The sequence below is a fragment of the Typopeltis vanoorti genome, chromosome 10, assembly GCF_054136105.1.
Source record: "Typopeltis vanoorti isolate ZY-2024b chromosome 10, IOZ_Tvanoo_1.0, whole genome shotgun sequence".
NCBI lineage: Eukaryota > Metazoa > Arthropoda > Arachnida > Uropygi > Thelyphonidae > Typopeltis > Typopeltis vanoorti.
The window spans coordinates 19651949-19668042 of NC_143558.1; the positions used below are offsets into that span (position 1 = coordinate 19651949).

Here is a 16094-nt window from a genome sequence, read left to right on the forward strand (position 1 = left end):
TTAATCGCTTAGTTTTAAAATCATTTTCACAACAGATGTAGATTCAGTATTTTAAAAATACTGAATCGAGATTTTAATAATTTGAGGCTATATCTAAAGCTCTTGTTTGTTGGTCATCTTTGATTTCGTCATCTTTTTGAATGTTGATCATGGCGTAACCTACAGCTCTAGCTTTCATAAGCAGCCCAAAGTAGAACGTCTATAATAGTACTTTGTACATCAAAATAGAGAATTATAGGGAAAAAGGAAGTAATTATGCTGTCAGGTATACTGAGATATGGGTTTGAAATTTAGGACTACCTATCAAGACAATGTAGCAGTCTATTATGAAATCTTTCTGATCTTCATTATCAAGGAAATAATATAAGGCTTCTGCACATGTAAATGATAAAAAGCGAGAATAGAATGGACGTGGTCATGGATGAATTCCACAGAAAATCAGACAAATGATGGGTTACTATATTGTAAGATTAGTTCTCAAAGTGTGGCAGCAAATTGTAGCAGTGAATTGTCTATGCTGTAACATCGTTCAGCACTGATGCATTCAAAATAATCCCTATAATAATAACAATAACACAATCTTACGGGAAAAAAAACAGAAACCATTTCATCGCCTTTGCTGGCAGTATTTTAGCACACTACAATTATAAGAGATCAGTGAAGTAGACGATGCAAGTCTTCACTCCAGGAGGTGTTTATATAATAATAATAATAATAATAATAATAATACAGACCCTCTCGCATGCAAGGTACAAAAAGTCGCTTTATTTATTTATTTTAATGTTATTTATGTATTTTATTTATTTATTTTTAGTAATTATTATTATTATTATTATTGTCAGACCTCCATGGAGTCAAGTAACTCATCGCGGGAAGTCCCACTGTTACACACACAGTTTATCATCGCTTTAAGTATGTTCACCGTCTCCGCGCTCATTACTTTGGGGTAATGCATTGCAATCAGTCACCATTCTCCATGCAAAAACCTGCTCCTCAACCCCTTGCTCACTCTCTTTATACAGCTTCCAGGGGGAGGGTGACCTGATCATTCTAACAAGCCTTATACAAGGGAACCATAACATCCCTACTTCTACAAGTCAGTGCCTTCCGCATCATTCCCATTATCCGCTGTGCTGTCCTCACAATTTTAGCAATATGTCCCCGAAATTTTAGGTCCTCGTCCACAATCACTCCCAGATCTATAGACAACTCCCTGATACCTATTTGACAGCCGATCTCCAATCCTGCGTCTAGTCTACTGTTTAGCCCCATAATTTTGATATCTATATGAGATTATATTTATGCAGACGACTCTTCATCCGAAAGAAACAGAAAATCGCCTTTGATTTCTGTTTAGTGTAACATACTATAGCTCGCAAATACTACAATTGTTCTAGTTTATTATAATTATATATATATATATATAATTATATATATATATATATATATATATATATATATATATATATATATATAGATATAGATATTTTTTTTTTTTTTTTTTTTTTTTATTGTAAACATAACAATCTTATATACAGGTTCTTATATATCTATCTATATATATATAGATAGATAGATAGATAGATAGATAGATAATTATAATGTTATATAGATAATATATATAGATAATTATAAATACTGAACTTGGTAATCAAAATATTGATAACAACAAGGTAAGTCCGTTAATATCTAAGAAAAAAATAGGTAATATGGTATGGTGACTCAATTTTAAAATTTGCGTTTGCCGAGGGAGTCACGACTTTTAGATTCCCGGGAGCGAAAATTAAAAATATGACAAACGTAATTGAAAACCAAAAACGAAATGTAAAAGAAATTGTAGTGCTGGTAGATACAAATAATTTAAGTAGTGACAAACATAGTATGAGAGAAGATATGAAAGGTCTGTTTGAAGAAGCGAGAAAGAAATGTGAAAGAGTAAAAATTGTAGGATTACTACCTAGATATGATAGTACTGAGTTAAGAAGGAGGGGATGATAGCAAATGATTTCACGCATAGGCTGTGTAGAAGATATGGATGTGAGTTTTTAGATGTGTGGGGTGTGTTTGATGGCAGAAAAGATTTGTATAAGAATGATGGCCTGCACTTGAATTCATTTGGCATCAGAAGCCTGGAGAAATTACTTCTTGATATGAGACAATGTAGAGAGTCGGGGGAAACTAGATCATCAAGGGAAGAATGGGGGAAATGTGTGTGAAAGTTCAACTATGGTATACAAACGAGATAAAGATATGAATGCCTTTGAACATGGTTATGTATGTGGCAAAGGAGTTGAAAAATATGCTTTGGGTTCAGACCTTTTAAGCATGTCTGGGGAGGGAAAAGAGAAAATTCTAGAACAAGACCAAATACATTGCATATCTAATTATAAGAATAGGCTAGGTTGTAATTTATTATGTCTATACACAAATGCCAGGAGCATTAGAAACAAAGGGGTTGAGTTTGTTGCTTTATTGAATATGATGTGGCCTAAGATTGTTGGCATTAGTGAAACCTGGCTATCAGAATCAGATATGGTAAGTGCGATCGAGTGTAACGGATATACTATTTTTTTGGAATGACAGAAGAGATAGGAGAGGAGGAGGAGGAGTACTACTAATGATATTAGATGACTTAAGTCCAGTTAGGGTAGAAATACAAGAAACAATGAAGGTAACAATGTTCCATGTGGCGATGAGTTTGAATCTATTTGGTGTGAAGTGGAGGTTAACAGAATGAAATATATGGTGGGGTGTTGCTACAGACCTGGCAGCTCAGTTGTAGGGGACGAAGAAATGCATCGCCAATTTAGCCTTATGGATACCAAGCGAATGATCATTATGAGTGACTTTAATTTTCCAAACATTGATTGGGTAGAAGAGAAATCTCATGATCAGAAAGAACAAGAATTTATTGAATTGTTGCGAGATAACTTTCTCAAGCAGCATGTGAAAGAAGGAACTCGAGGTCAAAGAGCGTTGGATTTGCTCATAGCGTAAGAAGGGATCTCTGTCAAGAATATGGCTATTTTACCACCAATTGGTGACAGTGATCATGCTGTTTTTTCTTGGGAAGTATCTACTTGTATTGAAGCTCCGATTAAATCAGGCTACATGCTAAATTACAAAGCTGGAAATTATGATCAACTTACAAGAATACTATCTTTGGCCCCATGGTATCAGTTACTGAATGGAAAAAATATCAGCAATGCATGGCAATCTTTGAAAAAGTGCTTGAATGAGGTGGTATCTGAATGTATCCCTAGTGTTCGAAGAATAAATAGGTTGGGAGTGAAATGGATATGCAGCCTTATTAAACTAGAGATCCACAAGAAGAAGTTGATGTGGAAAGAATATCGTGAGAATAAGAGTGAGAAGAGTTATGAAATATATAAAGCTCAGGCCAGAAAAGTAACGAGTATTGTGAAAAAAGCTAAAACGGAGTATGAAAAGAAATTGGCCATGCAAGCTAAAGGCAATCCAAAAGAATTTTATCGTTATGTCTCAAGCAAAAGAATGAATGCGGAAAAATAACTTTATTGAATGCAGATGGTACACAAGTGTCGGAAGCTAAGGAGATTGTTCAGTTAATGAGTGCTCACTTTGCTAAGATATATCAACCAGGTGTATGTAGCATGGTGCTACTGCTATGTTAGATGAAGAGTTACGGGTTCATGAAAATGAGGTTGAAGAGCTTTTGCATAACCCAGATAAGAATTTGTCAATAGGAACAGATGGAATATCTGCCCGTTTGTTAGAGGAGTGTTCAGCTAAATTGGCTAGGCCTTTCACACATTTGTATAACTTGAGTCTCAGCTCAGGAATGATACCACAGGAATGGAAGGAATGTATGATAGTTCCATTGCACAAGGGTGGTGCAAAAACTGATGTGTCTAACTACCGACCTATTAGTATCTCTGGTGTGGTAGTGAAGATTTTAAAGAAGTTGGTAAGAACTTGCGTACAGAAATGGGTAGACAAGCATTCTATTCTATGTAGGGAACAGCATGGGTTTACTAAAGGAAGGTCATGTTTTAGCAATTTGCTCATATTTTATAACAATGTTACAGCTGAGTTGGATAAAGGGAATGGATACACTATGATAATGTTGGATTTTTCTAAGGCATTTGATAGGATACCACACGATAGGCTGTTGCGTAAGCTGGAGAATATGGGACTAAAACATAATCTATTGACTTGGATCAGGGGATGGTTGACAGAAAGAAATCAAAAAGTGGTATACAGTGGGTGTAAATCTGCCAGATTTAAGGTATCCAGTGGTGTACCTCAGGGTTCAGTCCTTGGGCCATTATTGTTCAATCTATACATTGATATCAAGCGGGGTCTATCATCAGATTTGCAATTGTTTGCTGATGATGCGAAGATAGGCAGGGCAATCAGGGATGCTACTGATATTCAGAAATTACAAAATGATTTGAATAGACTGGAAATCTGGGCAAACGAAATGGCTGTCAGTTTAATGTTAGTAAGTGTAAAGTTATGCACTTTGGCATGATTAGAGTTCCAGCGGCATATTATATTAGCGGAGGTTATGCTACAAGAAACTGAAGAGGCAAGGGATCTTGGTGTATTGATGGATAAGAATTTAAAGTTCAAAGGTCACATAGCAAAAGTTGCAAATACAACTCAGAGGATAATTGGTATGTTGAAGCAAACCTTGACATGTAAGGATAAAGAAGTAATTTTGCCTCTTTATAAAGCTTTGATAAGACCACACTTGGATTACTGTGCACAGATTTGGTCTCCCGGGTTCCAAGGGAATAAAGAAGCTGTGGAACGGGTGCTAAGAAGAGTTACAAAGATTATATCCGGATTATGGAATTTAGATTATGAGGACAGATTGCGAGTATGTGGATTACAGATTCTGATTAACAGGAGAAAGAGGGGGTAATATGATAGAGGTCTATAAACTTTTGAATGGGTGTTATACCATTTCAACTGATGATTTTTCGTTATATGGAAGGTGGGGGGAGAGAACACGGGGGCATCCATGGAAGTTAAGGTTGTTCTCAGTCAAGAAAGGGTTAAGAGCTAGGTTTTTCTCCCAGAGAGCAGTGAGTGAGTGGAATAATTTGCCCTTACGGGTAGTGAGTGCATCTAGTGTGAATGAATTCAAGGGTAGGTATGATAGCTGGGTTGAGTAATTTACAGCGTCCCTCGATGAGTCCTTGACTCTCTGGAGGTCTTAGATAATAATAATAATAATAATATAAGTTATAAAGAATGGATACCCTGAATATTATTATTATTATTTGTCACCTCCTACGAGTCCAAAGACTCATCGAGGGAGGGCATCTACTCTACAACTTTGTCTCCACCACTCACAATCCACCAACCGGAACTACACCAACGCCATCTATCGCCTACTACCACCCCTAATAAGATAATGCAACATGTTTTTTTTTTAATGGTAATTTATAAGGAGTATTTCTATTCTGGAAATATCGATGATCTGAAACCCTATATTCCCCAATGTTTTGAAGTACATTTACTATGACGTCACGGCAGTGACAGACACCTCTGGTTTTATTAATGAATTGTAGTTTAAAGTTTAAACCAAAATTTAGATCGCACAAGAGATTTCATGGGCAATTTTTAAATTTTATTAAATTTTCTTTACTTGGAGTTATGACTAATGTATTGAAACATTTTGCCTAATTTTTTCTCTACAAATAGTCCCATTTGAATCAAAATTAAATGGCCTTGACAGATGGCTGTAAGGATTATTATTATTATTATTACGGGCAACTCCAAGGAGTCTTTAGACTCATCGAGGGAGGCGCCAAATATCATGTCAAGAACTATTATTCAACATTCACACAGTATCTATCATACTTTGCCTCGAACTCATTCAGTCATAGCACCCACAACAGACTCTGGCAGCTTATTCCACTCATTCACCACTCTCCAAGTAAAAAACTTAGCTCTAACACCCTTGCTAACCACACTCTTGCCCAGTTTCCATGGATGGCCCTAGTCCTCTCACCACCAGTCCTATTCTCAAAAATATCCTCTGAATTAATCTTATAGAAACCCTTCAGTAATTTGAATGTCTCAATCATATCACCCCTTTTTCGCCTATCCACCAATAGGCGAAATATCCACCAATTTGCAACCCACAAATCTTCAACCTGTTAAATTGTGAATGAAACTATGTTGTGTAATTTATTTTTTTCCATTCACATTTAACATTGCTTATTATGTATTAATCATAATTTGTATAAAGATTATTTATTGTTCCTTAATTAAGGATTACTATTTAAATATTTATTCTAAACTTAACCTAGTATTAATTTATTAAATAATAATATGTGTAGAAATTTATGATAACTAAAATATATATGTAAAGTAACGAGAAGTGTATTATAAATAATTGTATACGTAATGAAAGAGCTGATTAAGTAGCTCAAATATTCTGTTTATTCTTATTTGTGAAAATTTAATATTATGTAATCACTTATGGAGTAGTAGAGCGTTGTATTACTTTAGCGAAATGTTTGCGCTCATGCGTTGTCATGGAGACGCATGAAATAAACAAGCACGAGTCGAAGAGTGCGTGACATGGGAACCAGAAAGGAGAAAGGGAGGCAATAAGAATTTTAATGAGAGAAAAGGGAAGAGTTTTGCGGAGCCTGAAGGAAAGTAGGATATAAGCAAGGAAGTGAAAGAAAAATTATAAATTCTTTAGGGCAGAAGTTCAAGAGAATAGTGTTTAGAAGTGAGCAGAAAACGTAGTGAAACTTATACTCAGCTACAAGTGAAATCAACTGTTGTTATAGAGGAAAAATTGATGTCATAATCGGATAAATAAAGAACTGGACATTTAATGGGAAATTCTGATTAGTTCCACTTAATCTTGGATTACGTCTTAATTCTGTGTTGCCCTGAGAAGAATTATAATGAATTTATCTAGTTGCAGAAAAGTAAACAAGGAAGGATATCAGTACCTTATTGCTGTTGTTTAGAGTAGTGAAGCGCGATTAACAGTAGTTCAGTTAAAGCGTTGGAGAATTTTATTTAATGTGTTCCGCTAGCTCAAATGAGTTAATTCATAAGTGTGCTCGCAATAAATTGATGTATTGAAGATTGTATCTGGTAAGAGTAGTCACACATGCTCATTCATGCTAACATTAACTATAGCGTATTTTAGAAGTTCAAGGTCCGAAATAAGATTGCTTGGAATATTGTCTACCTTGATTAGTGGCTGCTGTGAATTTAAACATTAAGTACAACTGATAGATGTGTGTAGACTGATCAAATGAGAAGCCTTATTTTATTAACTTGAGTTAAGAAAACTTGTAATTTTGAAGCAGTGAATTCTATGTTAAAGTTTAGAACATTGAATTGTAATGAGTGACTTAGCAAGATGTATTAAGTTATTTGCATTGTTTCATTTAAAAGTAGAATTCTTGTATTTGCTATATATCGTATATTAAATGTTTTATTTTGTTAATCTAAATACTGTGTTTGCCTGAACTCCATTTTATTGCACCGTTCATAAAAAATTCGAATCTTGCGGGTGCCCCAAGTAGAATAATAAATAATTCGGCCTAATGAGAAGACTGCTAACTTAATTAAGAATTGATCCTACTATTTTATATAGACTAATCTAAAAATAGGGTGGCGCAGTATAATTATAAATTTCCCTACTTTTGGATCGGTGATCAATTTGCAATTAGTTGTTTTATTTATAAGAGTGACTCGAAACAAGATGGTAAATTAGAACACAACATGAAAATAGAACGTCACGACATCGCCTATCCACCAATAGGCGAAATATCCACCAATTTGCAACCCACAAATCTTCAGCCTGTTTTCATAAGGTTCATTCCCTAGATCTGCTATCATCTTGGTCACTCGCCTCTGGATCTTCTCCGTCTCCTCCCCATCAAGAAGAAACCCTGGCGACCAAATTTAGGCACAGTAGTCAAGATGGGATCTTATCAAGGCTCGATACAGAGGAACAATAACTTGCTTGTCTCTGATCGTCAAAGTATTCTTCAGTAACTAAGTGATTTGATGTGATGGATCCCCAAATATCAACTTTTAAAATTATTCTTGACGGAGCAGAGGATAACATGTATACTTATGATGGATCTAATAGGGGTGAAACGTCCCCCATCCATACAACATTGCTAGCAGATTATTGTCAAGGAATATTTTATATTGTATTTACTATCATAAAGAGCCAAAAGGCTAAAATATCGTAAAACTTGTAAATATCGGCGAATGTATTCCCATCAGCTCTCTGATCAAATTTCATACGAAACTTTTACAGTTTCTGTATTCGGCTTTGAAATAATGCTGGATTTAATATCCACTTAATTTTTATAAATTTATATTGTAATATGCTATATGAGAGGAGTTGGACAACTAGTATAGTCTTGGAGCAATAGTATTTGCTTCCATAGCGCTCGACCACCCAAAGAAAGAGTTATAGGTTCGCTTCTAGTCAAAGATTAGAGTAACTCTTTCCTAGGCCTTTCTTTGGCTGGTTTCTGAGTTGGTTGATCTTTGGGACAAGCGAGCAACATTTGTTCTGTCGAAAACTCGGGTTTTAATCCCACATCTCAAAAATCGACCATAGGATTCACACTGTTACAGCAAATAATGAGTATTAAGGTTTAGGGTAATAAGATGGTGGAAGTTGTCTGTTTTTCTCTTCCTCTCCTGAAAATGTTGGTTCTTTGATAGCCTTGAGCTCACTATCAGTGAAGGATGAAGAGTAGCTGTCCACGTTATCTTCAGAAAGTTATCACTAAGAAACTCCAAAGGCATTAGCGATTTTTTTTTTCATGAAATCATCCAACTCTACTTTTTTGTTAAAAAATACATTGATCTGCTTAAACTACTGCATATTACAGCGACATTTCTAAGAGCTAAGGATAAGTTACCATCCTGAATTCGCAGTTTGTTGTTATTATAATACGAGATTAAAAAAAAAAAAATCTTATTTACAAATACGGTTGACATAATAAACCAGGGTTTAGAAAAACAAAACTAGAAATTCTACTTAATTCCAATGTCAAAAAGATTAACGGAAATACATAACTATGGAGTTTTTCCTCATCTTGCACAATTATATGACCTTCCAGAATTTATAAAGGTCGATAATTGCTACGCATTTTCATTACCTTTAAGCAATAAAAAGTAAAAATCACTTCTCAGAAATGTATCTTATGTTTATATAATAGTGTAACACAAGCTGTAATTATTTAGTTCAAAACGGGTTGCATTACCGGATAAAAATTACATTGTCATGGGCGATACAGGAAGGTTGTCAGTCATCCAACCGATAACCATATCGAAGGTTGCCAAGTCATTAAAAACATCATTAATTTTCACACCGAAGTAAGTAACCTTCACGTTCTGTTTTGCTTAACGCTTCCTTGTTTGCAAACAATTTCATTTCAGACATACTAAGTAATTAACCCAACAGAAAATCGCCGTTATTTACTACTTCTGTTTTTATTTTCTATTTTTATGAATATCATGGCCGATAAAAGACTTAAGTTTGAATTGTAGAGTACACACATTCGTTGAATTCCAAAAAGGAATTTTTATAAACAGCTTTACAACTGTACAGCCTTGTAACCTATTTGTGGCTATTTAACCTTCGTAAACTGAATATTTGATGGCCAAACATTAATGATTGATTAGAAGGGTGTGTTAATTTCTCTGATTTAGATGTTGTTGTCAAAAAAAAAAAAAAAAAAAAAAAACGCAGTATATTTAGGCCATTGATGTCGAAGTTCTTTTCAAATAGAACTTTAAGCGGCCTACGCTGATTTGTTAACCTTATTTCTAGGTTACTTTAACGAATGCAATTCAACATATAGCGACATCAAAGATTTTTTTTCCCCCCGTTTTCAATGACGTCCTTTTACTTATTTGAAATTCTAATTAGAGAAAACAACTGCATTGAAGTCCTTGTGTAACAATGACCTCTGTTCACAATACTTGAACTACCATTAGATCCTGTTTTTACAACTGGTTATTCGACATGATCTTCCCTTGTTTTCTTTTTGGCATATTTTGACCACGTAAGGAATAAATTCACTCATCAAAATGATTAATTATAGTGAGAGTCACAAGTCTTTTTGAAAGAAACCAAAATTTCACTAAGAATTTAGGTTACACGTTTCTACTTCTCTTCCATACCAACCTTTCGCCTCATGCGAAGTAAATAAACACGTTTCGGAAGATTAAATCAACTACCCTCGTTTATATATCAGCTTAACTATGTAGAAAATAAGTTCGAAGTTGTGTGAACACTGCAATAAATCAGCATTAACTTCTAGAGCTAACACTTTTATGTCGAAATAAGAATTTGTCTTGAAGCTTCGAATTTACATATTACCTCAAAAGAAAACGCAAAAAAAAAAAAAACTTGAAATACTTGACAGAAAAGACTCTATTGAATGATAAGAAACAGAACAAATGGCTATTCAAATTTCAAATATGGTTAGCATATCGTTTATGCCTATATAAGTGAAATATTTAACAAAATGAAGTGCAAGGAAAATAGTCCGACCACATAAGCTAGAGCTATCGTTGGCAGACTGCCAAGAAGAGTCAATTCATGTTGAAGGGGGGGGAGAAATATGGCGATGGAGAAATTGGTCACCAACACGCGAAATTACGTGCTTTATACGTAAAATTTTCCAACTGTTATACAAGCAAAATAGTTACCACTTTAAAAACTACAGTGATCATAAAAGAGAAGTTAATTTTCCGACGTGTAATAATAAACACTCATCCCACAATACAGATTGATTACCCTATTATCGGAATGGATTCTCCTCCTGTTGACATGCGCAGAAGTGTCGAAGGGTCTAGTATCTGTGGGCATACTTATACCTTGCATTGTTAGGATTTATTTATTTTTTTTTTTTTAATATAAAAGCCATAAAACTAAGAATTATTTCTAATTGGTTTGGCACGTCTATATTACTTTTCAATTTTAAAAACATGCTTCTTCAATTTCAGTCCGATTTTCGGTTATGACTAAAAACAGTACATAGAACACAGGAATATATATATATATATATAATACTTATGATTTTTGAATTAAAAAAAAGTAGGTATGTTCTCTAACAGTAAACACAAAATTTAATGCTGAATAGTCATACATGTGTATTAAGATTTTGAGGAGAATAAGGTAATTCTCCTCAAAATAAGGTAGTTCATCCGATACAAATTCTGATGAACAGTGGCCATAGGAATATTTGTAGAATATTTGTGTGAAATGATTCAAAATGAATTATTAATCAACCGAATGGTCTTTTCTGTAAAAGTTTTTAGAGATCTCTTAAAGGCACCACTACAAATGTGAGAACAGTATTTAATAGTTCAGCTGATCTGTTATTTGAATAAAGTTAATAGTTGCTAAAAGCTCAACAACTATTTCAGTGAAAGAGTAAAATTAATTTCATAGATGCTGAGGTCATAATTGTAATAATATAACAAAAAAGATTTGAAAATAGTCATCTCCAAGAGAAGAAATCTCGTCTTGTCTAGAGATATCGGTATTATCAAAAGGAAGACTAAAAAAAAAAAAAAAAAAGGGAGGGGTTATCTTTTGCTAGAAATAAAGCAGATTAAGTTTTGCAAACAATTAAAAAAAGTTTACCAGAAGTCCATTATAGAATGGGGTTCGAATTCAGGTCTGTAGAAAGAGATTTCCTAGATTTAGTGATTTAATATAGTACATGGCTGTGGAATGAGAAAGATGAGCACAATGCAACCTCGTACAAAACTGTAGAATGGATTTACAATCAGGAGAAAGAACAGAGAATACCCCGGTATTAGTTGCAAAGCCGAGAATAAACATCAAGAAGTGTAAGAAGAGAATACGCCTTTTGTATCAAGTAGTAAAATGCCTTAGAGATATATTTAATAACAGAAGTATTTGAGTTTCTCCATTTTTTTTCATGACATTTGTCCGAAGTTGATTGGCATCTCTTTGATCAATAACAGCAGAATCCGTATTGATGATTGCTCCCGGTCAATGTCTTGAGGTAGGAGATGAATTTAACTCACGGCATAGAAGTTGACTGTTAATGGTTTTCTTCATTAATTTAGAAAGAACTGAAGTGAGAAAAATTAGACAATTTCATAGTCAAGGTTTGCTGCTTTTCTTAATCAAGCAACCAATTGGTCATGGACTAATTTACAAGCTGCACAATAAATAGTACTAGATTAGCACAGAGTGTGTGTGTGGGGGGGGGGGGGACTTCCACCCACGAAAGGTTTTTACAAAACGTATAGTACCAGAAAGATCAGAAGAATTTTATTAAAACTGGATAACAGAAAAAAAAAAGTCTCCAAATCCTGACGCTATTTTCCGATTATTTTGAAGGTTCAGAACTGACGCTTGTGCTGTTTTTTTAAGCGCACGCTTTAAAAAGCAAACAGGACAAGCGCGCGCGCACACCACACGCACACACTTTCTGACGAAAAATCAAACGATATATTAAACATTATAAGTTTGTAGGAATACATTTAACGAGATATGTAAGATAAAAGCAAAAAAGCAGCATAAAAAATATTCAGGAGAACATTTTAGCAGCTATTTCAAGCAATACTTACTTTAAATGTTGAGTATAAGTAGAAAACGGAAGATGGAGATTTACGTGCGCTAAAGATTCTTCTCTTGTACAGCCTTGGCGCACCTCTTTGAAACCAAGGCTTAGATAAGGAATGAAAATTTAAAGTAGAATGAATGTCTCTGTAAGTACTAAGAAATGTTTCAGTGATGAGTTCAATTTGGATCAGAAAACTAAAAACAAAATACAAGCAGTTAAACACCTCCGTAGTGCAACTGAAAGAACGACGGGATATTCTCGTCGACATTAGTCGTGACGAAAAAATCTTTAAATAAGTTCTTTCGATTGCAGGTGAGTTAACAGAGCACATACAGAGTTAGATTTTTTCCTCCTCTCGGAGATGCGAGTTTTTTTTATCCAGCATACAAGAAAATCGACTGGAGAACATACGCAAGTTATAAAAATTTATTGGTGGACGGTAGATGGCGGTGTGTAGATGGTAGATAGTGTCTCTGTGTGTAGTTCAGTAGTGGATACGTTGCATTGTGTGCAGTGGAGTGATGCGCCTTTCCGTGATATGTCTTTGGTCTCATTTGTCATCCTCTAAAATATGACAAAGTGAAATCACAATCATCTCACACTCAGCCGGTATGTGAAGAGAATCCATTTTTATATCTCAAGATTGATTCGATAACTCTTTATTTCGTCATGAATTTAAATTAATAGCAATGAAATATGTAATCTGCGAGAGTAAAATTGAAATATGAATACAGTTCTTTGCAATAATATTCCTGAAACTGAAATTAAAATTCACCACTTGTTATGTCTTGGTAACACTCCACTGTCTCAATGGCTCCATAATTCCAAGTAAAATTGAAAGAGAAGAAACGTCAGTCATAAAAGATTTAATACTTTTGGCGTATTAATAATATGTATAGTATGGAAAATTACAGCCAATTTCATATTCACAATGTATTTTAAGCGATTTGTGTGTTGTGTGTGTGTGTGTGTGTGTGTGTGTGAGAGAGAGAGAGAGAGGCTCATAATTTGTCTATACCTCATTATCCAAATTGCTCAGAGGCATAATTACCATACCGCGAAACCTTCCAATGAAGGGGAGTAGAGACCTGGCGGCACAAAAATCCTCACAACGACTTGGGGCCATAAACATTCTCCAAGGACCCATCGGAAGTATGTGTAATATGAAAAACCCAAATTAAACGGTTACGTCACCCTCGTGAACTGCTTTCAAACAGCAGTTGATTTATTTTCTTACAAAATGTACAAAATTTACGAAGAAGTGTGTATGTGATCTTATAAGCAGATCACCCAGTTAATAATAATAATAAAAAAACATACGTTGACAAAGATATAAGCTATAAACGTAGCATAAAGAAATGTATACAGGAAAAATATAATCTACCATGCAGAAACAAAAAAAGAAGTTGTAGGTTACGGAATACAGAGAGATAGATAAGAAACAGGTATATAATTTTACGCATGAGAATATGGACGGGAGCTTTAAAAAACAAAATATATGACTTTTCCTCCTTCCTGTAGAAGGGCAAATATTAAATTAAATTAAATAAATCTGCTGAAGCGTAAATATTATTCGATTTTTTTTAGTGTTATGGCGAATGATAATGACGAATTATGAATAATTTTTTGCTCTTTATGAATAAAAATATGAATAATTTTTTGCTTTATACAATCAGCGGTTTAAAAGAATATCTTCCCGTGGAATTAGTCCAGGAGAAAAAATGATCTAAAATTGTCCTTTTTTAATTAAATCTTCTGAATCATAATTCGTGTTGTGGAGAAAAGCCTATTCAGATAACCATTTAGCATTTATTGGAAGTTAAGCATAACAGATCGAGTCATTTAATGCAAGAAATGTTCAGTTATCTGGTAACACAATTTATAATATTAAGGAAATTTGTGTTATTTCTAAATATTTCTTTCTTACTTGCACCAGCGGGATGAGGAAATATTTTATATTTGTATTGAAATAAAAATATATAATTGATATATTTTTATTTAAAATTTAATAAATAAATGCAATTTTAACATCACTCTGTTTATCTTCCTTAGTAAGTGCGAGACCCCGCGTGGAGTAAAGCGTGCACAGTCTCATTTGAGCAGATGGCCAAAGACCCAACTCATATCATGTGAACTTCAGCATAATCAATTCCCAAACTTCTTTAACATAAACATCAAAACAAATTGAAAGCAGACGAATTTATTTACCAGTTTTAATCAAAACAACAGACGAAAATAACAAGAAAAGTTATTACTGACCTTCTAAGGATTGAAATATTTCATCTGGGTGTAGGATCCACCAGGAAAATGGGTTGGTCACGATACACGTTCGCAGAAGTAAAGTGAGAAACAGTATAATGTATACTGTGTAAGGCGGGAACAGTTCTCCGGTAGCAGACGACCTTGGGTGCGGTAAAGCAAATGTCCTCTCTTCATCCTTATTACGCCGATGTTTAGTAATATTTAAAATATCTTTACTTTTAAGTTGAGAAATATTTTGTAAATGTGACCTATCTCCATTTGATCTGCAACGTTTACGATCCTGTATAAAATTTGTACGCTTCTTCATTTATGTGAAGGAAGCAAAGCTACTAGCATTACAAATCTGTGATTAAAAACTAATTAATCGAAATCAGCATAACAGTCTAAGTTGAAATACAGGCAAGTAACATTATCCCTTTATTTACTATAACAGACAGTTCGGTTTTGCTTTCAATCAATTGACGAATAACTCAGTTTTAACTACGCAAACGAACTTTGGTCGTAACGTGCTCTGCATTTGTTTTATAGTTGACACATTCCGCTGGAACAGGTGCTTTGCTAAGCGAGCATGCGCGGAGATCACTAGTACGTAATTGCTATTCCAATTACTTGAGACCTGAGGCAGTAAGGCAGTCGGAAAATTGCAGGCATATCGCTGACGGTCATTTCGCTACTCGTCGTGCGGACATCAACTTCTTTCGTTTTGGCTCCGGTTTAAGAGCTGGTTGGGGAGGACGGGAGGGGGGAGAATAATTATACATTGGCGCTTGTGGCCTCTTCTGTTGGATAATCAAATATCACGTCATGGAAACTTTCCGAGTGGGTTAAAATCAACGACTATTTTATTAAGCAATTTATTTAATGTACTAATGCACTGAAGTACTAATTACAAGCGTATGTGTTTGTGAGTTCGTGAATGTGTTACTGCATTCAAGGTCAAATTTTGGTTAAAGGACGGAGGCCAGAGTATTTTACATGACAAAATTCTATTATGTTAATTCTATTTTGGGTGCCTTACTGCTAGCTCTGAATGTGGATAATGAACAGAAGAATAAAACGATGTTTAATCACAACTAAAATGAAAATCATGCAAATAATTGTTGAATTAGCATAAATCAATCAACGAACAATAGATGTACAAGTTAAGCTACGTATGTGCAACAGAAAACACACAGGCAATTAATAGAAAAAATACTGTTAATGGTCGGCAGATGGCGTAGTAATTTC

The 16094-nt window shown here is 34.4% G+C and overlaps 1 protein-coding gene across 1 annotated transcript in view; it reads right to left on the reverse strand.

The window, feature by feature from the left end:
• The window catches only part of LOC150102207 (uncharacterized), a 34305-nt gene extending 18924 nt beyond the window's left edge, over positions 1-15381 (reverse strand). Inside the window, exon 1 of the mRNA XM_090399311.1 lies at positions 14865-15381. Coding sequence (XP_090255437.1) covers positions 14865-15174 — 310 coding nt within the window. The 5' untranslated portion in view covers positions 15175-15381. The remainder of the gene's footprint in view (positions 1-14864) is intronic.
• Between the last annotated feature and the right edge of the window lie 713 nt (positions 15382-16094).